This window comes from Centrocercus urophasianus, unplaced genomic scaffold, assembly GCF_019232065.1.
Source record: "Centrocercus urophasianus isolate 14NV4802_14NV808 unplaced genomic scaffold, USGS_Curo_1.0 seq_18, whole genome shotgun sequence".
Taxonomy (NCBI): Eukaryota; Metazoa; Chordata; class Aves; order Galliformes; family Phasianidae; genus Centrocercus; species Centrocercus urophasianus.
This window is the reverse complement of record NW_024884733.1, coordinates 13,470,816-13,496,005: the sequence shown is the minus strand read 5'-3', so window position 1 is coordinate 13,496,005 and position 25,190 is coordinate 13,470,816. Positions and strand designations below refer to the sequence as shown.

At 40.0% G+C, this 25,190-nt stretch overlaps 1 protein-coding gene across 3 annotated transcripts; it reads left to right on the top strand.

Annotated features, from left to right (window-relative positions):
* Positions 1-903: 903 nt before the first annotated feature.
* On the top strand, positions 904-25,190 carry MTF2 (metal response element binding transcription factor 2). 3 transcript variants are annotated; one of them, XM_042819983.1, is made up of 15 exons: positions 904-992; positions 12,558-12,756; positions 12,902-12,983; positions 14,383-14,478; positions 14,840-14,940; positions 15,250-15,398; positions 16,130-16,225; positions 17,535-17,603; positions 18,355-18,478; positions 20,950-21,017; positions 21,390-21,560; positions 22,234-22,342; positions 22,510-22,568; positions 22,711-22,815; positions 24,320-25,190. In XM_042819983.1, exons 1-15 carry the CDS (start codon positions 988-990, stop codon positions 24,672-24,674), a joined length of 1,788 nt encoding a protein of 595 aa, XP_042675917.1. In that variant the 5' UTR covers positions 904-987; the 3' UTR covers positions 24,675-25,190. The 3 variants fall into 3 exon arrangements, with proteins under 3 accessions (XP_042675917.1, XP_042675916.1, XP_042675918.1); XM_042819982.1 differs by having other exon boundaries at positions 24,317-25,190; XM_042819984.1 differs by lacking the exons at positions 904-992; positions 12,558-12,756 and having other exon boundaries at positions 12,930-13,014; positions 24,317-25,190.

The window sequence follows — 25,190 nt, the reverse complement described above, 5'->3', positions numbered from 1 at the left end:
GGCGCAAAGATGCACTTCTCACATCGAGTGCCATTTATTTTCTACCGATCTCCATCTCTGGCACCAGTGGTGCCCAACTGCCGATTGGAGAAACGGGCCCTCTGACTCGTGCAGCTCTCAGAGAGCTGCTCGCTTGGAACTTGGATTCAGAACGCTCGTGGGCCAGAAGGCATGCGGAGCACGAGCACTGGCTCACAGCAGCTCACCCGGGGCTGGCCGAACGCCTCAACTAAGGCTGCCCTAGCGACCCAGCCCGCGAAACGCGAGCTGCTCGCGGCCCGTTGCGCCCGACCGTCCCGGCTTTAGGAAAAGGAGTTGCAGTCGGGCTCCACTTCCAAAATGGCAGCGCGCCGCGGTGCCCGACCGAGGCCGCACGCGCCCCGCCCCGCCGCCCAGGCCTGCTGCCGGGCTGTGCTCGGCTCCCGCCCCGCCGGGACCGTTCCCCCGCGCCCGAACGCCGCGGCGAAGGAACCCGCGGCCGCACGGCCCTCGGGTGCCGGGGAACAATAGGCAGCCGCCGGCGGCGCAAACCTAACCCCTGCGCTGCCGCAACGAGACCCGGCCGTGGGCAGCGATATCGCTCGGAACGCGAGCCCAAAGTAGTCCCTCTTTGTTCACCGACGGCGAAGGTCCCGTTCCACCTGTGTCCTTCCGCCGCGGCGCCGCTCCCCCCCGCCCCCGGCCGCGGAGCCGCCTGTCGGCGCAGGCGGGGCCCGCCGGGGCGGGGCCGCGGCTCTTTGTGCTCCCACAATGCACCAGCTTCTCCTCCGCGGGAAACAAAAATGGCGAGGGGCTGCGCCGGAGCCGGGCTGGCCGTGAGGCGGGTCTGACCCCTCCCCCGCCTCCCTTCCTCCGCCGCGCCGCGGGCACCGCGCCCGGGGGGGGCTCGCTGCGCACCGAGGGCCCGGCCGCAGCGCGGCGCCGGGGGGAAGCTCCCGAGCTCGCCATTTCCCTGCATGAGGCGGTTGGCACCACTGGAGAGACCGAATGAGGTGAGGGGTGGGGGGGGGCGGGGAAGGACGGACGGAAGGGAGGGAGGGGCGGCGGCGGCGGCGGCTGCGTGGGGTGGGGGGCGGGGGCGCGTCCCGCGGCTCGGGCCGCCGGTACCGCATCGCCTTTCCTCGGTCCGCTCCGGGCCTCGGCTGGGGGTTCCCCGCAGGCGGCGGGGCCGTTCCGTCACCGACACAAAGGAAGCGGCGCTGCGACGGCTCGGGGGGCTGCGGCGGGGGTACCGGCCCGAGCCGGCTGCGGTTCGTCCTCGGCTGCGGGTGTTGTCCGAAAAGGCGACGGCCGCTCGGGTGCGCGGGAGCGCACAAAGCGCCGCCGGGTTCTCTCCCCGCTGGGTTCGTTTCAGCGCTTTGCCTCGCGGTCTGTCAGAGCGGAGCCATTTGATCGTGTTTTGAAGCTCGCATTTTAAGTTCGTTTCGGTACGGTGACTGCGGCGGCCTGAAAGACGCGCCGTGACGCGTTAGTTCTCCTTTCCTTCTGGGGTTGCGTAGGAAGAACGGGTTGGTACCTCTGGTACCCGAAGGCACGGTGTGGTGCCGCGGCGGTGCTGTGCCCGGGGGCGCTGGTGCGGGGCCCGCACAGCTCTGTAAGGCCATCTGCACAGCTCTCTTCTGGCTTACGGCGGAAAGGAAGGTGGTCTGTGCGTGGTGCCCGAGCTGTCAGAAGCATGAAATAAAAGGAAAGTAGCTTGTTTCCTTTTTGTTGTTTGTAATCAGGTTGCTGAAAGCAAACGTTCCGTGTTTGTTCTGAGAGCTCGTTACAAAAACTTGGGAATGTTTGAGGTTAAAAGAAGGGAGGAAAAAGATGTAGTTCAGGAGCATTAGAATGCAGGTTAAAATATGTATGCGTTGTTAATTTAAAGAGAGAAAAAGAATAAGGGGACACACAAATAGAAAAGATAAAGCATGTAGTAAAGTACTGAAAGGAGGAGTGTCTGCAAGGAGCTACATGGTAGCGGGATGTGGGTCTGAACTGAGGCCATTACACAGCAGTGTTTTCTGAAGTTAATTCTTGCTTAATAGGATATGGGAAGGAACTTGTTGAAGCTACAGAATTGTGCCCTGAGAAACTCTAAGGGAGGTGTTTGTTGCTTCTGAAAGGTTATCTTTATGTGGCTGGTTACGGGTTGTTGAGCGGTGTGTGTATATGTGCATGTATTTATGAAAATGTGCATATGTACATAAATACACAGCAGTTGAAGATGATGTCAAGACTTGGGTTAGATATGTTTGTCCTTCAGTGCAGTAGGAGATGAGGTGAAACGTACAAGAAGACAGCCATGATAAGTATGGTGCAGTTCCTTTACTGTGAAGAGTGGGTGTATGAATTCCTTGGAGAGAGATGTGAACGAAGATAGTGCAACAGGCGCCTGAAGTTGCTTTAAAGCACATTTTACACAACAAAATGAGTGGTAAAGGAGAAAGCTCAATTGGAAGAAATAAGAGTAACTGAAACCCAGTGGAAATCTTTACTTAGTTTGGAAATTGGCATTTACTGTCTGTGCAGCTGATCTCTGAGCTTATTGCAGAATTGGTTTTGCCATCTTTACAGACCTTCTTTGCAGGAAACAGAGGGGAAGTGTGTCTTTGAGTAAAGCACACCAGGAGAACTTTGAAACCATGGATAATGCTGGAGGGTCCTTTGCAAAGCGATATGTGTTACTGGAAGTGCTGAAACTTGTGTAATTTATGTTTTAAACAGTCTGCACATCAAGTTGATAGTCTCTTCCTAGAAGGTAGAATCTCTTATGAAATGAGATGAAGAGGCGTCATTTGCTCTGAGATACAAAGAGCACAATAACAGTCCTTGATAGAGCAAATTTTCAGCTACAAAAGGCTGTTTTTCAATGTAGCCATCACCAGAAGCTGTGCATTTTCACCAGCGGTCAGCAAGAGCCTGCATGATGCATTCGCACAAATCTGCACCGGCAGAGGTGGCCACTGTCACCACTGCTGAAACAGCACCCACTGCCTCACTGTGCTCACATCCACTGTTTGATCCCTATAAATGGTCAGCAAGTTGTGACGACTATTAGTGGGTTCAATTTTTTTCATGAAGGATTTCAGTGACTCACCTTTGCTTCATATGTAGTTCCATGTCAGACACCATTTTGTCAGGCTGTCCCTTTGCTGCCATCTGTTGCACAGCAACAACATGTAATGGGATATTGGTGGGAAGGTTCAACCTCTACTGCTGTACCTCCAACACGCACCTCTCACGTTGCAGGCCAATGTAATAAAATAGGAGGCACTACTTTTGGAACGGCCTTCATAATACTTCATTCTTTGTTTTAATTTCATTAATTTTTAATTCCATGCAGTGCTCATAAAAGTCACAGTTTTTGTAAAAAAAGAAATAAATAAAACCTTTAAAGAAAGAAATTCATCTTCGTGAGTTTTGATCACTTCTGATTTTTTTTTTTTTTTTTCCTTTCCAACACAAGTCAGTGCGTTGTCTGTAATCTTAGCTGCCTGCGCAGGTGCTCATCCCATGCTCTTTTAGCTGTGTTGCTGGGCGTGCTGTGTTTGGATATTGAAGAGAACCAAAAGGCAGTTGTGATCAAGGGGATGCTGCCTGAATGTTTAAGGGAAGATCTCAATATGATTGTTCTCTCCTTAATATTGCCTTCTTCCTCTTTTTGTGTGTAAACACATGATCTATCCCAAACAAAGTGCTACTGCCCTGTTTCCCTGCATACTTCACTGTGTAGGGAAATATGTTCTGTTATGGTCTTTTGGAGACTAATCCTTTGGCCTTGCATATCAAATAGAATTTGAAAACTTCCAGTTATTTCTTGAGGGTGGGCTTGAGCAAATAGAACCTGAATCACGAATGATTGTATAGCTAGCTAGCCACCAGGATAAGTGTTCTTCCTTTTGGTGGTATGAATCAATCCTGTTTCAGAAGGTCATGAGATTAGGAAGTAGCGGTCATAAGGGATCTCAAGAGGTCTTTGTTTCTAAGCAGTCCATCTTCAGCCACTGCACCAGGGTGTGATCCAATCAGCCCTTGAAAGACTGCAGTGATGGAGGCACCCAGCACCTCACGGCCTATTCAACTGCCAAACTGTCATTGTAGGAGAAAAAACACCTACCCCTGCATCTGTCAGAAGCTATTTGTTTAGCTTCCTGCCATGCAGTATTGTGAACTGGCTTGTCCCATCCTGATAATCCTCTCGTAGGTTGCTGCTAGACCTCCCTAAAGCTATTTCATCTCTGGTCTCAACAAGCCCAGTTCCCTCAGCTTCCTCTCACAAACAGGCACTGCAGTATTTTTCCTGCACTGGGAGACCCACCACGCAATACACTATGCACTGTCTGGTGAGTTCAGGAGTAGAAAACAATAATCGTTTCCCTTCAGTCTTCCTGCTTGACTTCTTTCTAGTGCACGATTCATGAACCTGACTACTTATCAGCTGGATGAGTTGCTGGTTCTTAGTTCTTATTACTGCTTTAAAAAAAAAAAAAGAAAAAGTACTATGTCTATCAGGTAATGTGATATACTTTTGAAAGCATAGAACTACTAAAAAAACAGAAATAACAAAAAATCTCCCCTGACAAAGCAATGAAAAAATGTTCCGTGAGGAGTGTGCAGTTCTTTAAAGTGTCTAACCAGACAGAAAAACTCAGACCAAAATCTTAGCCAAAATGCAAGTCTCCTTCCAGCGATTTAAAAAGGAAACAAACAATCCTATTCGGATAGTAATGTACTGAATGAAAGTAACTTACTATCGTGAGAAATTTTAACTTGTTTTCAAGGAGCACCTTGAATAGAAAGTGGCTGCCCTGAAGTCTCTGATGGTGATGGATAAGTCTTGCTGCCCTAAACAGTACTTAACCTTCTATCTGTGATTGGATTTGTTAAGTGTTGCTTACTTGAGTGGCATTCGAACTGGCGTTTGTTGCACAAGTTTAAATAAATGTGTGAACTTGACTCCTACCATCCATGGGAACGGACAGGCTGCTTTCAGGAGCACTGTGATAACTATGTGATGTTCTTGTGAGACTGCTCTTTATCTTCGGTTGTGGGGAACAGGGGTAATCAGCGATGACCTGAGAATGGCAGATGTTCAGTGTGTTTTCAGAACTGTCCAAAAGGTCAAGCTAGGGAAACACGGCTGGTTAGGCTCCTGTTGGCCAGTGGAACAGGGCCCTGGGAGGAGAGTGTGTGGCTGCCATCACTGCAGGCCTTCAGGGCTGGCTGGGTAAACCTGCAGCAATCTGGCCTGGTGGATGAACTGAGCAGAACGAGGGACCTCTGACATCCTTTACAACCTGAATTATTCCATTATCTTCAACATCTGCAAAAACTGAAAGGAAAAAAAAATAGGATATGTATCTACTCCTTAATCTCTAGTGTTTGTCTAGGCTGAGTGATGCCTAGGTTAGTAGATGATATGGCTTAGGCTTTTTATTGTGCCAGAATATGAAGTAGTATGAAGGTAGGGAGCTCAAATGTATCATACAGATGTTCTGTGTCACTGCAAGTTTGAAGTAGCATGAAAGGATAGGCTATATCTCGATTTACATTGGATCTTCTGCTTAAAAAAACATAATGGCAGCTTTTTGATTGTATGGTAACTGTTAAGTCGTGGTCTGAACCACTGATTGAGCACCTGGGGAAAGGACCTGGTCAGCCCTGGCAGCACAGGTGAAGGCAGTTCAGCTGTGTGACCAGAAGGGGTGGATCCTGGCTGCAGCCTTCTTGGACCTCATTTAAGGGCTGATTGCCACTGAGGTAGGATCTCTGGTTGGAGGTGTCTTTCTTGTGGAGTTTTCCCCACACCCTTCAGAGACGGGTGAGCACTTTTCTTCTTCCTTTGTAACACCTTTCCATTCACACTTGTTTCTTTGTTACTATGCCTTGTTTATTGCCGTTCTGCCACACTGATCTTTCTGGCTGTTGCACTAATATAATAGACTGTTCCCGTATGATTGGAAGAGTGACTGTCAATAAATTTGCTGTTGGGACAAAGAAGTAATAACAAACGAACTTGTTGGGCTTTTGAATCGAACTGGTCCTAAGTTTGGGTTTGGGGCAGTCAGAGGGAAGTTTCCTGCTCAATCTTTTGTCCCTGTTGGCCCAGCCCGATCAATCTGTATGGGGAAGGTGTATTGCTGGCACGGTGAAGGGATATTGTTCAACATGAAATCTGATAAATGGGAGAGATGATACAAGGAAGGGGAGAAGAAACGTGGCTGGGATCCAGTATCTCTAGCTGTGAAGAAGGTGCTGGATCCCAGTATCAGGCTAGCAGCTGCAGAGGGAGCATGGCTTTGGACTTGGGTATGCAGCGCTGGTGCTAGGTAAACAAGTCTGCAGTTTGCAGAACAGCTTGGTTCCCCTTTTCTGCTGCCCTTTGGCTGTAGGCTCCTGCTCCTTTCTGGTATTGTCTTGTCTTGTCACCCAGCCTCTCCGTAAAGTGCCTTGACCTGCTTAAAATACCAGAGAACGAATCCTTATTAAGGGAAAGAAAGGGATAGAAAGCTTATGGAGAAGTCAGCCTATCATTCCAGAGCTGGTGGGAGGGAGTGTGAAGTGCCCTGAGCTCTGTGCATTCTGTGTCTTTGTTAGGCTTTCCCCTCCTTCCTCTACTTCTGTTCCCTATGGCATGCTAACAGTACTGTGCTATGAAGAGCAGAACAGGCTGCTGGCATTTTACAGCTCTTATTTGTGGTTCGGGGTGTTTTTTTTTCTTGTTGAGAGTAATAGAAGTAAACTTTTCCTGTAACGTTAGACAGAATAACTGAAACTGAAAGGGTGAAGCTACTTCTCATCAGAATAAAATGCTTACCTCTGGTTACTCTAAGTTCATTTTCTAGATCTTCTGTGTAACACCATGTTTGCCAGCTTTGAGATAGCTTTAGGATCTATGTGAGTTGCCTCAGTAGGATACAGTGTGCGCTTGCATAAAAATAAATGTTAAAATGTCTCATTTCTGAACTGAATTCCTTTCTTCTGAGCCTTCTGGGCTCTCCAGGCTTGGTCATGCTTCAGTGTGGTTTGTATTTACTGGGAATAAACTAATAATAAGGTCCTTGTCTTGACTTCTCAGCAGATGAAAATCATCTCCTAATATGTTTTGGGCACTTAGTTGTTAATACTTAATGTTTTTAAGTTGACTTTCAATGTCTGTCTGTGCTTGTAGGGTGGCTATCATCTGCAGCTGGTAGAATATTTGTGAGTTGCACAGTCCTCGTGGAAGAGCAATTAGAATGGCACAGTCTGCCAATGAAGAGCTCTGTAGTTCAGTGTGTGCTCTGCAGTGCCAGCTGAGGGAGTTCCTGTCCCTGGCTGCTTGTTTGCACTGCGCTGGTGTGCTGACAAGCCGTCCTGCGAAACAAGGCAGAGAACTGAGCTGGCTGAAGAAATAACTATCAGGGGAGTAGTTCTTAACAGGAGTGTCTCAGAGCCGTTGTTATGACTGAAGGAGTTTGGGAATATGAATAACCTATCCTGGCATTGCTGTATTTGGAACAAGATGTTAATCCGCTTGGATAGGAGGGGCTGAAAGCTGCTATCCTCTTCACGTGTTTGTTTTTTTTTTTTTTTTCCAACTTCTCTGCTTCTTTTATAGGGCTTTTGTGAGGTATAATGTGAACAGTCAGACTTGCTAATCTCCAGTAAAGTTATGAGACATTCTCACACAAAAACCTAGTTTTGATTTTATTATATATGATGTTATGCACAGAGTGTCATCATTCAGTAATGAGACTGAAACAGCGTTTAGCAGCTTGCTTCTGGAGGGAATTTGCCATTCCTGTTGACTGAGTGACAGCTGTCTCCTCCTACTGCAGCGTGTGACTGTAACTTGATTCATGGAGTAGATGAATGAGTAAAAGGTCCTCTGGTTGTCTTGCTTGAGGATGTATTTGTGATCTAGGCCCTGAGGTGAAAGAAAAATCAGTGAGCGTTACCAGTATTTGATGAGACTACCTTATTAAGGAATGGTGAAAGTGTATTTCCATTTTGAAGCGTATTTCAACAAGCAGACAAATTTTACTGAATCCCCCCACTAACTTCTGAAAAATTGCATGGATATTTAAGTACTTTCTTTGTATTTTAAGTGCTTGAATGAGAGTACAGCCACGACATACACAGTGTTGCATGAAGCATGTAAAGCTTTAAATGTGGTTGAGTTGGACGTCTTGTATGCCATGCAGTTTGGCTTAGCTGTACAAGTTAAATGAGACAAGGTAGGTTTTTCTCTCAGATCTTTCTTCTTTTTACCCGAAAGACACTTGTTTAGCACTTTGCCTTGAGCAGGGCTGGGAGAGCAATTTTAAGGTGGTGGGTTGAATGTTACTAAATTTATTGGTAGTTTTCTGAATGGAATGGTAGGAAGGTACTATGGAGGTGGCACTAGGCAAGACTTGGGAAACAAGTTCCTTAAAAAATGCAGACCACTTGGATTAATTTCAAAATTGTTAAGCAAGAAATTAACATCAATTTGCGTTTTCATTTAACTTCCTACCAAAATTGTTTTTAATGGTTGGTGTGATTTTTCTGGTAATGGTTTGTTAATTAAAATCAATCCGCTAAAACAGGATCTCTTGCTGCTTCATCTCTTATCAAAGCTTGGAAGAGGTGTTTTGCTTAGAAGGGGCTCCTGATCCTCATGGAAAGGAGCTGCTGAGCTAGCTGCAACTGTCAGCATACTGCAATCATTAACCCTGTTTTCAGTCTATGCGTTATGTTAAACTGGAAGCTGCTGGAGCAGAAAGTGCTTTGTGAGCTGTTGTCACCAGTGCAGCAGTGCTGCCTCTGCCAAAGTGCTCAGTGTGGGGGTGGAGAAGTGCCTGCTTTACTGCCTCCCACCTGCATGGGGTGTGAGTCAAAATGCTTCAGTAAGTTTCTAAGTCCTTGTAGAGCGCTTCGTGCCAGAAAAAAATACACGAGGCATTTTTGTTACTCTTTAATTGGTGTTAAGGTTCAAACTTCTGTGTTAAAAAGTCTTTGAAAGCTTATGATGTTCTTTTCTTAAGTGAAAGTCAAAATATATTGCTTGTTGATTTTTAATTTAAAAAAATAAGAAAATCTGTAATGGATAGTATATTAGTAAATGAATGATTGCATCTCTTTACTTCGCCCAAGATCTTTCAGACTTTTTTTGTGTACCGGGGAAAAAAAAAGTCACCAATACGGCTTTCCAGCTGCTTTCTCTAGTTTTATTTATAAAGCTGAAAAAAATCTGGAAAGAACATCTTTGAATGAAGAGAATAGTCTGTCAAAACGCTCACTGAAGTGTTTCAAGCCTAGTCAATTTACTTTAGATGATTTGAAATTTACTTTAGATGATTTGAAACGCACACTGCAGTTTGTTGACCAGTTTAATAAGCTAAATCATGTTCATAGGTGTAAGGTGAATCATAGAATCACAGGCATGGGCATCCACAACCTCCTTGGGCAATCTGTTCCAGTGCTTCACCACCTTCTGAGTGAAAAACTTCCTCCTAATATCTAAACTAATCCCCTCCTGTCTTAGTTTAAAACCATTCCCCCTTGTTCTATCACTATCCACCCTCATAAACAGCCATTCCCCCCTTCTGTTTATACACTCACTTCAAGTACTGGAAGGCCACAGTGAAGTCTCACTGCAGCTTTGTCTTCTCCAAGCTAAACAATCCCAGTTCCCTCAACCTTTCCTCATAGGAGAGGTGCTCCAGCCTTCTGATCATCTATAGTGCCCTCCTCTGGACCCGCTCCAAGATTCCACATCTTTCCTGTACTGGGGGCCCCAGGCCTGGACGCAGTACTGCAGATGGGGCCTCACAAGAGCAGAGTAGAGGAGAACAATCACCTCCCTCTCCCTGCTGGCCACCGCTTTTTTAATGCAGCCAGGTCACAGTTGGCCTTCCAGGCCGCAAGCACACACTGCTGGCTCATGTCCAGCTTCTTGTCTACCAGGACCCCAAGTCCTTCTCCGCAGGGCTGCTCTCAAGGGGATCTTCCCCCAGTTTGTGTAAATACCTGGGATTGCCCTGACCCACGCACAGCACCTTGCACTTGGCCTTGGTGAACCTCACTAGGTTCTCATGAGTCCACTTCTCCAGCCTGTCCAGACTGAAGTGTTTGGATACTTTAATACTTCCTTATGACAATTCCTTTCCAAGAAAATAATTGCCAACAGAGAGCAGGGTATAGTTTCATGGCTGTTTCTAGGCAGTTTTGAGCAAAACTTGCCTGCCTTTGAACATTGTGAACATCTCTTGTGTTATGCTGGCTGGACTGTCTGTGTACTCAGGTTTGAGGAGCTGATGGAATTTAAAACCTTTCCTTCCTGTGTTCACTGGTTGACTTCAGATGTATTTATTTATGTGCCCGTTTGGTGCTTTTTTATGAAAGCAGTTGAACAGAAAAGAAAATGGAGAGAAAGAAGGTGCTTGCTCATGTGTTGAGGGCTGGGGCCTGTTTCAAAGGCTCTTCTGGAACTTAAAAGCATTATACAAGACAGGGCAAAATCTTGAAGTGGTATACAGAATATGGTAAATTTAAAATGTAAAAATGTTCTAAGGATAAGATTCAGAATAGTGCAGAAAGTAGCTGTTCAAACATCAAGAACTTCAGGCTTCTAAGGGACTTGATAATGAAGGAGATCCAGGTTGGACACTAGGCAAAGATTTTCTCTGCAAGAAGTGGTAGTGTGTTGGAGCAGACTGCATGGGGAGGTCACTGTTCTTGGAGGTGTTCACAGAATGTGGAGATTTGACATAGAGGGACTTGTTTTAGGCTTGGTGGTGAAGTGTTAGTGGTTGGATGACATCATCTTAGAGGTCTTTTCCAACCTTAACGTTTCTATGAAATGGCAAATGAAATCTGATGTGAATACAGTACACAGAGGGAAGAGAAGAAGTTGCTATGGGCTGCCTTTTTGCAGTTAGAATGAATATCTGGAGTTTCTAATCAGTATCTGACATGTTTAATTCAGTGCCTCATTGCAGCACTGGGGGAAAAGGCTGCAAGTGTTATTCCTGGGAGAGACGAGAGAATAAAAAATGACCTGGGCTGAAGGCTTAGCTGCAGCTCCTTTGTTGTAAATTTGAACTTGGAATCTTCAGCTGTTGTCAGAAGTTGCAACAGGACTTGGGAGAAGCAATGCCACTGTTAAGTAGCTTTCATGTGAAAAGTGGCAGAATTCATGGGATTTTATTTGGCAAATAAGTCAGGGTGGGTCTAAAAATCACTACTGGGGCATAAAGGGAGAAGCTGGAGAATGATGAAGGGCATCAAATGAAATTAAGTGGTGCTGGTTGTGACACAAGCCTGAAATTTTGCTTAATGTATTAAACAAATCAAGGAAACTTGCATAATAAAATTCCATTAACATTGTGGAAGAAAAATGAATGATTATTCCTGTTTTATTTGAGTATTGTAAGTAAATAATGAACTTAAGGAGAAAGGCTTCCTGTCTCCTTGAAACTTCAGTGTCTCTAATGTCTGGCTATAAGTTTTCATTGAACTACATGGGACACTGGCTCATCTAGTTTTTTTGCTGGTGTGTGTTCAGTTGTTACTGCTGCTTTTAATAACGTACCTGTGCTAGCCTCAGTGAGGTGAAACTTCAGTCTTTCAATAGGCTTTATGCCATCTAGCTCCTTCATTTTCTTTTATATCCTTATCATAGTTATAGGTGCACTTTGTTTCCAAAGAGAAAATACGATTGGATATGGGATTGGTAACTCAGATTGTGTTTAGTAAGTATGAAGTTTCTTCCAACTGCCTTTTCTGGACCTATTTTATAATTCACTGTTGTTTTTTTTATATATATTTTGCATGGGATGTGCTGCTTGGTTTGATTTTCGTGTCTGAAGAAAGATTAAAAGAACTCATGCTTTTCCTTGGATTTTTTTTATTTTTTTTTTTTTTCCCTGACTGATTCTAATAGAGGATAAACCTGTAGTTTCCATTAGTCATCTAACATATAGGCATTATTCTTGTGCTGGAAACCTTGACAGCTATGTTTAGCAGTAAAGCACGGTGCTGTGTTGGATGTGCTTGAATTAGCATAGAACTTTGGGTAGCGCAGTGTTGGTTTTTTTCCCTCTTATGTATGTTTATGTTTGTTATATTATTCCAAGTAGCTAACTGCTGAGCATCATGTTTACAGTAGACTGCAGCTTTCATTACCAAAGTAATAGGGTTGGCTTGGGACCCTTTCAACTTCCTTGGAATTCTAGAGATCTGTCAGTGTTGTGAGTGATGAATGTTTTGCATATGCAATCCTGCATCAAATGTATTTGGTGAGGTCTGGTGACTTCATGAAGAGACTGGTAGCTGGAAGGCTTGTCTCCCCATCTCTGTTCACATTATTTAGTTTCACAGAGTATTTCTCTTAGATGTAAACTTGTCTCTTTTTCTCTCTGCATGTATTTGAAGAGGTACTACTTATTACTAAAGCTGTTTAAGTCTGAAGACATGACCAAGTTTTTAGTTACCTGAAGTTCTGGAGATTGCTAAATGAGTTATAGTTGTGAATCATTCATATTGGAAATAGCTGCTTTATCTGATTGTTATTTAGTTTACCTTTTCTCTTGGTTCTCTTGTTTTAGAGACTCTACAGCGGTGGGTAATTCACTGGTCCATAAGCGGTCTCCTTTACGTCGAAGTCATAAGGCATCAGCATCCTCACCCAAACTGTCGTTACGTGATGGACAGAAAGCCAAAAAGCCACTGTGTAAATTTGAAGAAGGTCAGGATGTCCTAGCTAGATGGTCAGATGGCTTGTTTTATCTTGGAACTATCAAAAAGGTAAACATTTGTTCAACTTCACTGCAGTTCTGTAGTATGGTATGTTGATTGAGTCAGACCACGTTATTGCTCCACTTAGTTAAGATTAAATACGTTCTTTTACTTAGTCCTTTCTCATGGATTCCATTGTATTCATGTTTTCCAGATAAACAAACTGAAACAGAACTGCTTCATTATATTTGAGGACAGTTCCAAGTCTTGGGTTCTCTGGAAGGACATACAAACAGGCAAGAACTTCAGTGAAGTAGTCGTTGTTTGGTATTTTATCTGTTTAGATTACTATATCTGTTAAAATAAATTGTTGCATTGTATTCATTTTTCTAAAAGAGCAGTGTGGTTTAAAGTGATGCAGGATAATGCATTAGGCAAGTTAATACACAATTTCTTTTTGAAAACTCTAGATCATTACAGTTACTTCTTTGTGTAACTGTGTAGCAGAGAAAACACTTCTAAAAAGTAATTGCATTTGTTTATTTTGGTGGTGGAGTGTAATGTGGTCTCAACAGAAATCTCACAGAACCTCATTTGCATTGAATTTATTCTGTTTTCAGTTGAAACAGCATAGCACAGAAAGAAAGCAAAGATTTGAAAATGCTGAATTTAAATGGAATTATCATATTTAAAAGTAGCACCATAACTGTGTAACAGAAACCATTACAGGTTTGGAGGTATTCATGTACTCTAAAGAAATGCTCATCAAGTGAGGTGTCTGTTTTCTATTAACTTCAATTTTTTGGATGTTTGGAGGAGTAGCAATTATTACAATAACCTAATGCTAACAAAGTGTTAGGACAATTTCAGTGACAATTTCAGGTTTTGTCTGAAAATCAGTGGAAACTTGCTTGTCAGATAAAAGTAATGGAAGTAATGGAAGCTCCTTCTGATTCTTGATGTTTAAACAGACGTTCTGATTTTTAATGAGAAAAGCTTTGTGTTCATAATAAGAAAAAACAAATGCTTCATTTCTGATAACCTAAAATACTGCTGTTTGTTCTCTTGCTGTGCACTAATGGTCACTAATACATTTATGGTAAGCTGAACGTTAGTGCACAAGTATGATAGCACATAGACTGAATAACTTGTTTTAATCTAGATTGTTATACTGATATGTGGTGTCACTGAAGCAAAATTAGCTTTCCTTTCCAGTAATTTTTTTTTTTTTTTACTGGGCAAACCTATAAAAAAAAGCATGCACAAAGTTGTGTGTGTTATGCATTGAAAAAGGAGAACAAGCTGCTGCAATGCCAAACTCTATCAATTTTTTTTCTATCAATTGTCCAGATAGGATTTGTTGATTTTTTTCAGTCTACATTTGCGTTCCTTATTCACGGTTGTTTAATTTTTATTGTTGTTAAGGAACCATGGAATGTATAGTAAATAGACAACATGTAACGTATATGAATCTGGTGACCTGTCAAATGATATAAATGCTTATAATATATTAAGTCCATTCAAAGTGTCTGAGTTTATTTTTTGTTTGAGTGTTAGGCTCTGTAAAAATCTCTATCTACAATGCGTGGATCTGTAACTCATTTATAAAAACAAATTGTCTGCATGGTAATGGATCCAACTGCACTGTAGTCTGGAAATGATGACAAAAAAAAACCAACACACTTCTTTTTCTAGGAGCCACTGAAAGTGGGGAAATGGTCTGTACAATATGTCAGGAGGAGTATTCAGAAGCACCGAATGAAATGGTTATATGTGATAAATGTGGGCAAGGTAAATAGATTTTTTCCTATTTCCTGCATTTTAAAAGATCTTTAATTTCTTTTCTGAAGGAAGATGTTGACACGGCTACCGCTGACTGCGAGGCTGATCTTAAATTTCATAGCTCTTAGCGGCTATTAATAGCTCAGCAAATAATGGCAGCCCGTGTGACTATCGTGTATTCCTATGGACTGTGAGTTGTTTTGCAAAGATGATTTAAAAGATCATTTTGTTACTAATCTGTTTGATCAGGTGTTTGGTACTTGGTCAAGGATAATGCGTTGTAGTTGCCTTAAAATTATCTAGAGTTACTTTTCCTTAAGGTTTTCTTTTGCCATTTTTATAACACCTTGATTAATTGTTTCTAATACAGGTTATCATCAGCTGTGTCACACACCAAATATTGATTCCAGCGTGATAGATTCAGATGATAAATGGCTCTGTCGACAGTGTGTTTTTGCGACAACAACAAAGGTGTGTTGCTTGAAGTAGCACCTGATACATATTACTTAATTGTTTCAAATTAAAATCAGAAATTCCTCTTCTTAATTTGATGTGAATGGGAAAGTTGTGTATTTTGGAGATAAATACTAATTTTAGAAATAGATGACATTTGTCTTTGAATTAGCTTTTAAGTAAATATGCTAGCATACTAAAGCATAAGTATGTATGAGAGCATTTAGTTGGATTATATGGAAATTTTGGTAAGTGTTAAATTAAAGTATTTGAAAGTTTAAGGAAAGTGTTGTTACTTTTGTAAGCCAGTGTATTTATTTCAAACAGAGAGGTGGTGCGCTTAAGAAGGGACCAAATGCCAAAGCACTGCAAGTCATGAAACAGACTTTACCATATAATGCAACAGACCTTGAGTGGGATGCTGGTCATAAAACCAACGTCCAGCAGTGTTACTGCTATTGTGGAGGACCTGGAGAGTAAGTAAAGTGATGATCTGTGTCAACTTTTCTCCATTAGACACCTGACACCTGCAAACCTGGATTCTGGTCCTGAAGACAAGCACTTTTGAAGTTCTTTGAATGTTTTTAGAAAGGCATGCTTATGAAACATTGCCTGTTAATTTAAGTTTCTATAGATGTAAACAGTGACACTCTGAAAAAGAAATGGGAATATTTTGTTGCTGTGTTACCGTTTAGATTTGCACAGATACTTCACTGTTTGTTCATGTGAATAAAATTATGTTGTTCCCTTGTGTTTGAGTCAGGTTTAATATTAAGGATAATGTGAGATATAACGTTACAGAACAGACAGGATTCTGCCTTATACTGTAATTATTATGAGGGTAGGGGGAAAAAAGGTTTTCTTTCTTGAGAGTCTTATGAGGAACAAGGACATCCAAATAGGTGGAGCTTGAATACTCTGATATCTGTATGAGTGAGTGGACGAGTAAAGTAGCACTGAGAGTTTGAAGTCAGGGCAACTCAGAGTCATACAAGAAAGCAAAGTATTAAAACTTCTACTTAATTTATTCCTAGTCATTCTTTACTAGTAACTGTTCACTGTAGAACTAACTGATGCTGAAACGTTCTTTCAAATAACAGTGAAAGTTACTTTGTGTCAGAAGATCCATTGCTATTTAATCTAAATATAATGAAGAGCCATTTTGAGTAACTTACAGTGCATCTTGTTTTTCTTTCTGTTGGTGAAGCTGGTATCTAAAGATGTTGCAGTGCTGCAAATGTAAGCAGTGGTTCCACGAGGCTTGTGTGCAGTGCCTCCAAAAGCCAATGCTTTTTGGTGACAGGTAAGAACACTTGTGCTGTACTTCATTGTTGTTTTCATTTTAATTAGGAAGAAGTATCTCATAGATGAACTTTTAATAAAGCGTGTGTAGTACTCAAGTGTTTTTCAAAAACATTGTGGTGAGTTTAGCATAGAAAATTACGGAAAACAAAATGTGTTCAAGTACCAGGGGGTGCTTTTTGTCATCTCTTTAAACAGAGTTGTTGAACAGCCTTCAAACAAAAGAGAAAAAGAAAATTAGGGTGAAGTAATCAATGGATAGCTGATTTCAAACTTATTGTTATTGACTTAACTGTTTGTGGAGGTTCTTTATGCCATAGGCTACTAGGGGAAGCAGAACACCATAGTGGGCTTATAATAAAGATAAGGGTTTTCTAGATCTCACCATGAAGTACATTAGTAACAGCACTTTTTGAGTGAGCACTTTGTGCTTTGAAGTAGGCTGTTGGTATGTATGTGCCGAAGAGAAGATCTAGCAACTGTGTGAAAATGTGCCCTTAGCGAAACGTGGTAGATTAAATGTTTTCCTGCTTGTTCCATTCCTTGTAGCTCATCAGTGCTTCTGTTTCCATCTGACTCATCTAGGTCCCACTAACTGTTTTCCTGCTCAATTGGAACTACTAGTAGAGGGAACTGGAGAATCAGGAGGGATAGTCAGATGACAACTCCGTATATTCTGTGTTCATGTGTGACGAGTGAAGCGAAAAGGAAATGAGAAAGGGCATTGGTCTGTGCTTTTGTTTTAGGAAGAGCTTGGAGTAGTTGAAGCGAACGGGAGAGAACACTGGATTAAAGAATCAAGGAGTGTATAATTTGTGATCTGTTGTGGTTTCGTTTCACCCTTTGTTGTGCTGAATGTTTGTATGAAGAAATTAATATCTAGAAAGTGCTCTTTTAGAGGCGTACTTGCTTAGGCTTCTAAATTTGAATTAAAGGAATAGGGACACTGGGGAGCACAGTCACTAGTCAGGGAAGAAAAGAAGGAAGATGTGGAATGTAAAACTTACGAAGTAGAGACCACTACTGGGTCAGATATAAGACAGTACACAGGAAATTGATAGCAGGTGAAGGGACTCAAATGTCATGTGGCTGGGTTTCTGGCATACTTGATTTTTCATTTTTCCCCAGTACATCCTTGGAAAAAAAAAAAAAAAATCCCATGAAGAGTCCTTTTTGGAATTATGAGGTGACAGTTTGTAATAAGTAGCATGTTAAAACATCTTGTATGTATGTATGTATGTATGTATATGTGTGTACAGACACCCACCACCTAGTCACGCAGACATATATACGTGTATATATTTTTTTAGGTTTTATACATTCATTTGCTCAGTTTGCAGTTCTGGACCAGAATACCTCAAACGTTTACCCTTGAGATGGTAAGTGCAATTAAAGTAAATAATTGAACATATGTGCTGCTTTTCTTTTTGGTATTTTGATTTGCCTTGTTAAAAAGGAAATTCCCTTGCTGTCTTTCATCATTTCCTGAGTTCTTGTATAAACGGGCAGTTTTTCTTTCAAAGCTTATTCATAAATGCACGTTTCTTTGCTCTTGAGTTCTCTTCGGATTTATTCCTAGAATCGTTCAGTAAAGTTGCACCTAAGTACTTGCTTGTTGTCTATTTGAAGATACCTAAGCAGAATTCCTTTATTTAGGCTTTGTCTCACTGTTAAACTAAGTGAAATGTGTTAAATATAAAAGTAAACAGCTTGACATGCATTGTAGTGGTTTACTTGATGAAATTCCGTGTTGCAGTTTGAAGTACTTCAATTGCAGCTTGTATTAAAAATTATACCAACTTAATGGATGTATGTGCTGACAAGTGTAAGGTAAAAATTACCTTGCTAAATTGTAGTTCACTGGAATACTTAGATGAATTCAGAATTGTTTTGGATTTTAAAGAAGCGTAATGAGAATGTGAGGTGAGGCAGACATGCATGTATGATACAAAGCAGCAGCAGCCACATTAGGTAGAGAAATGATAGGAGATAACATAATGTTTCCTGGATTGAGTGTTCTGTGTTGTGCTTTATTTGTCTAACTATGTTATGCTAATCCTTTTAAAGAAATTATGTCAAAGAAAAGCAGTTGGGGATTTTTTGGTGATTCTATATATTTCTGAATTCTAGGGTAGATATAGCACATCTATGCCTTTACAACCTAAGTGTTATTCATAAGAAGAAATACTTTGATTCGGAGCTTGAACTCATGGCATACATAAATGAAAACTGGGATAGATTACATCCTGGTGAGGTAAGTAGTTGGAATGTTCTTTCTTCCTCACCTTTCACTGTGCACGTGTCAGGGACCTATGAACTCTTCTATATAAGATATTAAATTGATTATCTTAACATCTGGTAACTCCAAATGATAGAGATCATCTTCAATTTCCTTGCAGAATTAAAATATTTAAGTTGTGTATATTTTTCTGAGCTGTAAAACTTCATTTTATTGTTCGCATGGCAACTTTATTTTTTAACTCAACTGTTGATTCTGTAGCGTATTTTGTTTTTATTTTTTAATTGTCTCATGCTGGCTTGAATATTTTCATGGGTACAGACAAGTAAACCTATGCCTATAACTGAATGCAGAGTGTATTTAGGATGAAAATATCAAGGTCTCTAAGGTGTAATACCTAACAAATCACTGTACACAAACATTTCCTCTTTCTTCCCTGTTCCAAGCGTGAGTGTGAGCAGTTTGTATATTGGTCTTAAGGATTTTGACTTTTTTCCAACCATGTGGGCTTTATCAGGAAAGTATGTAGAAAATCCATTTCCCCAAGCAAATTGAGTTCATGTTTAATGTAGAGGAATGATGTAGGTAGTCTTTTGGTTTTGTGTTTAAGGCTGAATGCAAAAATTTCTGTTGAAGTGACATTGATGTACTGCAAGTGGAGTGTGTGCTTCTTTCTTGCGTAAGTGTTCAAGGTTTTGAAACTTCTATACAAAGGTGGCATTTGAATAGTTGGAACTTCTCCTAACGTGTTTCCTACTTCCATATTTATTTTCAGTAAATTAATCCACTCGTTCTGGCAGATACAACATGAGAATGAAATGTGGTCTTGGTTTAGATGATTGACACGCACTATTACTTTTGATAAATAATGAATTTTTTATGATACATGTGTTCAGATCGTGAGTGGTGTGCATGGAAAAACCCACAAATATTTATTTGTGGGTATTTAAGGTGGGAAGAGAGGAAAAGCCCAAAATGAGAAAGCATGCCTGCCTAAGTGGTAACAGAAATTCCTTAAGGTATTTCTGTACCTCAAGGAAACTGCTTTTTTTTCCCAATCAGGCTACTTGGTTTTTGTTCGGTTTTTTTTTTTTTTTTTTTAAGGGCTATATTTTGAGTAAGCAAATAAATGTTGTGTTGAGGAAATATTCAAGGTTGTTTATTCTGATAAGTTTCTAAATGTCTCTCATGACATGGGGGAAAGCTGTGTCTTAAAAAAATAAAGGCAAGTATATTTTAGGTTTTCTGATAACCTGTCTTTGAACAGAAACTAGCCAGAGAATAACATACAATACTAATAGTTTGTTTTCTGGTAGTACTCTTCACTTGCTGCTATGAGGCATGGTACATCTTTCTCTAGATGGTTAGAACTGACTAAGTATTGATAGAATTGAATTAGTAAGATAGGAGTAAATGGTGGAATTATTAGAGTTCTTAAGCACATATATTTTTATCATGTTGCCATTTGTGATGCAAAAAAAAAAAATTGTAGTTTTCTGTAGCTGTGTGCTGAAGAATTGCAAAACTTAAGGATAGTAATGGATTGTGTGGAAATATATGGAAAGATATCTTAAAAAGCTGTCACTTCACAAAAGTTGGTCAGATTTCTCTTAACTTTGGCAGTCAAATGGTTTTACTGAATCTTGCAATGTTAAAAGCAGAGCTCTTTTTTGAGTATGTATTGAGATTTCAGAAATTGTTAAATGTGTTAGCTTTCTTGTTTAATGAGAGTTGTATTATTTACAAGTGTCTGAGGGCTTTCTCTGGAGCTGCAGTTGTACAGTTTGCTCTGTGGTATCCTTACTAATATTCGTGCTTTGTGAGCTGTTGGCCAGCTCTATAATTAAAGATCAGTTGACTGCAGATCCAACCGGGTATAAATTCTGGAGCGTTTTTGCATAGCAACTGGAAATATGGCAGCAACGCTACCATATTTAAAAATACTCTAAATTCTAATGTATAAATGTTGCATCCACCTCTTGAAAGTCATCAATGCAGACAGAAATGGGAATTAAGCCTTTGAGCAAGATTTAATTAAAGCAATCACCAATAAAATAACTGAGGTTCTTGTACTCTACTTGCGGTCTCTTACTTTGGGTGTGCTTAATGCTACTGAGGTACTCATGTTAGTGATCCTGGGAAGGCAGACTACTATCCTTCTTGTATACTAAAACAATTTGAATTGATTTTCTTGTACTACTTAAACAGAAAACCTAGATTCTTTGACCAGGGCTTGTCCCTAATATAAATTCTGTGAATGTGAATCACAGAACATGAGGATTTAAAAAAACAAACAAACAAACAGAAAGCCCTAAATGACTAACACCTTTTAAGGGTTAGGTAGCTTCTACAGGTAATTTTTTTTTTTAATGTACTTCACATCCAAATTGATAGTTTTAATGACTCAGAGTCGTTAATAATAATAATTGGAAGCTTTCTATTACTGAAGAATTAGACTGGCTAAATAATTTCTTAATTCTCCACAGCTGGCAGATACACCAAAATCTGAAAGATATGAGCATGTACTGGAGGCATTAAATGATTACAAGACCATGTAAGTTTTTGTATTTTTACTCTAAATACTTCCAGCTTTGTCATTCGTTGTTGTCAGTCTCCTTTGCTCAGTTTATCTGATAATCACTGTGGCTGTGTTAATGTTGACGTTTTGAATACTGTTTCTGTTTCAGAGTATAACACCCCATACCTATTTGAGTGGATCCCAGATCATGAGAAAAATTGTTTTAATTTCCATCCTCTTCCCAGTTCTCATTCTGTATTTCAGATTGAGGATTGTGTTAGCGGGAAAAGGTGAATAAAATAGCATTAGGATGAGTATTTTAATTTGCATAGATTTGTTTTGCATGAACATTTCAAAAGCTGCTTTCCCTGGATTCAGAATGTTAACAATGAATTTAAAATCATCTAGGTTTATGTCTGGGAAAGAAATAAAGAAAAAGAAGCATTTGTTTGGCTTGAGAATTCGTGTTCCTCCTGTGCCACCAAATGCTGCTTTAAAGGCTGAGAAAGAACCAGAAGGAACTTCTCATGAGTTCAAAATTAAAGGCAGAAAATCATCTAAACCAATCCCTGATGTGAGGTAAAATAATCCCATGCTTTTTTAGAAATGTTGTAAATAGGAACTACTTCAAGTACTTCATTGCCTGCAAAAGAACTCCTGCTCATTGTATAATGTCCATTTCTAAATAACTGTAAAGGTGGTTTGTTTGTATGTTTTAAAGATACTTTAAAGTTGTAAACTGATGTAGTTGCATGTTCTCTTTAAAGGTGATTGTGAGAGCAGAGTCTTCAAGCTTATTAGTTTCCTATTGTGAGCCTTTGAAAAACAAAAGACAAACCAAAACAAGCATCATGACATTTGGCAGTAAGAACAATACAGGCTGTCCGAACCTTGCTGCCATTGGGGGGGGGGGGAAATATTTCCTTTCTGGAGCTTTTATGCAATGCTGTTAACTAGGTTTCTAAATAGGGAATATGATACACAGTTCTGGCTTGTGGTAGTAGATGTGCTGTTTCTTTAACCAATGCTTGTTCATTCCTCTTCAACGTTAAGGAATCGGTAATGTCAGTAGAAACAACTTTATCTGTGTGATATTATACAGGCAAATTATTTAGCTTTTACATGACAGCTTCGATTTGCCAGGATCTCGTTTAGCACAATGTGTATTCATTGCCAAAGGAAAGCATTTATTCTTTGAAAACTATCTTCAATAATTTTCTTCAATAAGAAAAAAATATAAATTTTCTTCTAGGGAATTAAGTAATGGTATAGAAAGAAAGGGGAAAAAAAAATCAGTAGGTCGTCCACCTGGTCCCTATACAAGAAAAATGATTCACAAAACTCCAGAGTCGTCTCCTCTGGTAAGGTTTTGGATATGTTTCTTTTATTTTCTCTTACCGGATTATCATTTTTGAAGAAAAATATAATCAGTTAATCTAAATTGTGATATTCCTCTCCCCGTTTGCCCTCAAACTAAGCTGAATAAGCAATTAAAACTTAAACTGAAGTACTCTTCCTTTTTTCTTAGGATACTGAACCAGTTCCAGTGATAGAGACCCCAGCATTGGAATTACCCTGCTCTGTTGGGTAAATTAAAAACAAACAAACAAAAAAGCTTAAGCTATTTTAATATAGCATGTCATTTATTTGTTTGCTTCTGAAATGTCAACTCAATTTTTACTATAAGATTACTTTCATTACATGGCAACCCTGTTATCTTACATATCAGGAAATCCGATGGAACTGCACATTCATCCAATACCTCAGATGTGGAATCCACAGGTGCTGCCAGTATAAAAGAAACTACCTCATCTAGCATATCCAGACATTATAGGTAACATTTGAATTACTCTATCTACTGTATTGATTAAGGGTTTAATATGTTAATTTTCACAAGGTTATTGAAGGGGAGACACAAAGCAAGTAGTTCAGCAGTACTTTACCTGCAATAAACAGAAGTTACAGAAATTGTACAGGAATTATCTTGCCAAAGAATGACTTCTGATGTTCTATGCCTACTTTCCAAAAACCTGAGGTTGTGTTAAGCTAAAAAATGTGAGTTTGGTGCCTTTTGGCAAACTTCAGCTAAATTTGAGCCAGGTACTTCCAGAGAGATTGTATTTCAACAAGCTTTAAGAAGATCATGAGAGAGACTTAAAACAGCAACTCTTTAAAAGAAGAAAAGAAAGACAAAACAAAAAGGCAATTTTGCAATCATCTGCAGTCCAGTCACTGCCAGTGATGTGCGATGGTTTTTTGTTTTTTTTTTTTAATTTGTTCTTCATTGAAGCTTTGGCAAAGCAAAGATAGAAGATAAGGAGACTGATGCAAGTTGTGAGGCAACTGTAGTAGTTATGAAACAGAGATAGGAGTATTCCAGAATTTGAAGGAGAGTAGACAAGCACTTAAGATGTTGCAGGGGATATGGAATATCTGAGAATATGGGAGTTTGCTGGTAATTGTTATAGCCAGCTACTGAGGTGTGAAGTAGAGCTGTGAATTGAGTGGGAATCTAATGGAGTAGAACAGAAGAAAATAATTTCTTCACAGCATGGGTGCTAACTATTGTTCATTGTTAATGTAAAATGCACACTTAAGTTACTTTTACAGGAGACAAGTAAACTCCTTAAACGCTTACTGAGTTCACCTTTCTAACGAAGGTCACAGAAGAGCAGACATGTACCCTGTATTAATTTTGGCAACTTTTGTTTTTGTTTTGTTTGTTTTTGTTTGTATACTAATCTTAAGGAATAGTGAGTATGCTGTAGATTTTAGTCTAAAAGTTTGACTCAGTCTTCATAAATAACTATAATCCACCTTTATGCAAAGGGGTGGTGACCCTTTGCATTAAAAAAAAAACAAAACAAAAAAAAAAAACCAACCCAAAAAGCAACTTCTGCAGATAGTCCTTAATTATAGTCTTCACCAACATAAGATTCCAAACTTTTACAGTTCAGCTTTTTTTGTAATAGGGGCCTACTGATATGATAAAGCTGTATTTTTAATTTACTATTCAAGGCACTTTTGGGGCAGAATCTGTTAAAAATTTTTTTTTTTGAAGTTTTCAGAAGATTAGAATTCATCTGAATCAAAACAGTATTCTAAAGATACTTAGGCATAATCTAATGTCATTTAACCAAATTTTCTGATATGGGTTAACTTGCACAGTTTTTGTTATGTAAGTCTCTTTTGCAAGTGCCATATTAATCATTTATATACAGGTAACAAGTATTGAAACTGAAAACTAGAACAACAGTTGTGAATTGAGTTTTGTTTTACCATTTCCGTTCATCTTGAGTGTTTCCTGGAGTTAATGCTTGTGTTTATTTTTTTAGTAGTTTATCTGATTCAAGAAAAAGGACTCGTACAGGAAGAACTTGGCCTGCTGCAATACCACATTTGAGAAGAAGAGGTCGCTTTCCACGAAAAGCACTCCAGACTCAAAATTCAGAAATTGTAAAAGATGACGAGAGCAAGGAAGATTACCAGTATGATGAACTCAATACGGAGATACTTAACAATTTAGCAGATCAGGAGTTACAGCTGAATCATCTAAAGAACTCTATTACTAGTTATTTTGGTGCAGCAGGTAGAATAGCTTGTGGTGAAAAATACCGTGTTTTGGCTCGTCGGGTGACACTTGATGGAAAGGTGCAGTATCTTGTGGAGTGGGAAGGAGCAACTGCATCCTGACTGTAGGACTGAATATTATGTTCACTGCACTGTCATCTGTAAGTACAGTTCATAATGCAGAGCCATGAGAGAAGTGTGTCTTTAAATGTGTCTAAAAACAAAACAAAACCAATTTAGCCTTAACGTGTAATTGTTATCATTACAGCTCTTGTGATAAAAGACTTATCTTTTTAAAATCTGATCTGAAACTTAAATTTTTTAATCTGAACACTGTTAGATTGTTTTAGGTTGGGATATTTTGGGTTACAATTGCTTAAAAATGTGCATGGTGTTTTAAAAAAAAGATGTTTTCTAGAGAACATTCCATGGATACAGTTATTGTGATTTAGAGAAATATTATGTAGATAGCACAAATCTTTGAAATTTTTTGGTTTGTTTTCTTACCCAAATGTTTGCAGAAATGTATTTCTATTTCAATACTTTCTAGATTTCATAAGTGCAGTGTATATAATGCCTACTGAAGACTGTAAAATACTAAAGTTTTCTTTCAAACAAAGTGTAAAAAAAAAAAAAAAA

What these genes read in the sequence shown, in the direction of transcription:
- MTF2 (XM_042819982.1), top strand. An exon ending in ATCTTGGAACTATCAAAAAG is followed by an intron (nt 12,757 to 12,901) that starts GTAAACATTTGT and finishes CATGTTTTCCAG; the next exon opens with ATAAACAAACTGAAACAGAA. An exon ending in CCAATGCTTTTTGGTGACAG is followed by an intron (nt 16,226 to 17,534) that starts GTAAGAACACTT and finishes ATATTTTTTTAG; the next exon opens with GTTTTATACATTCATTTGCT.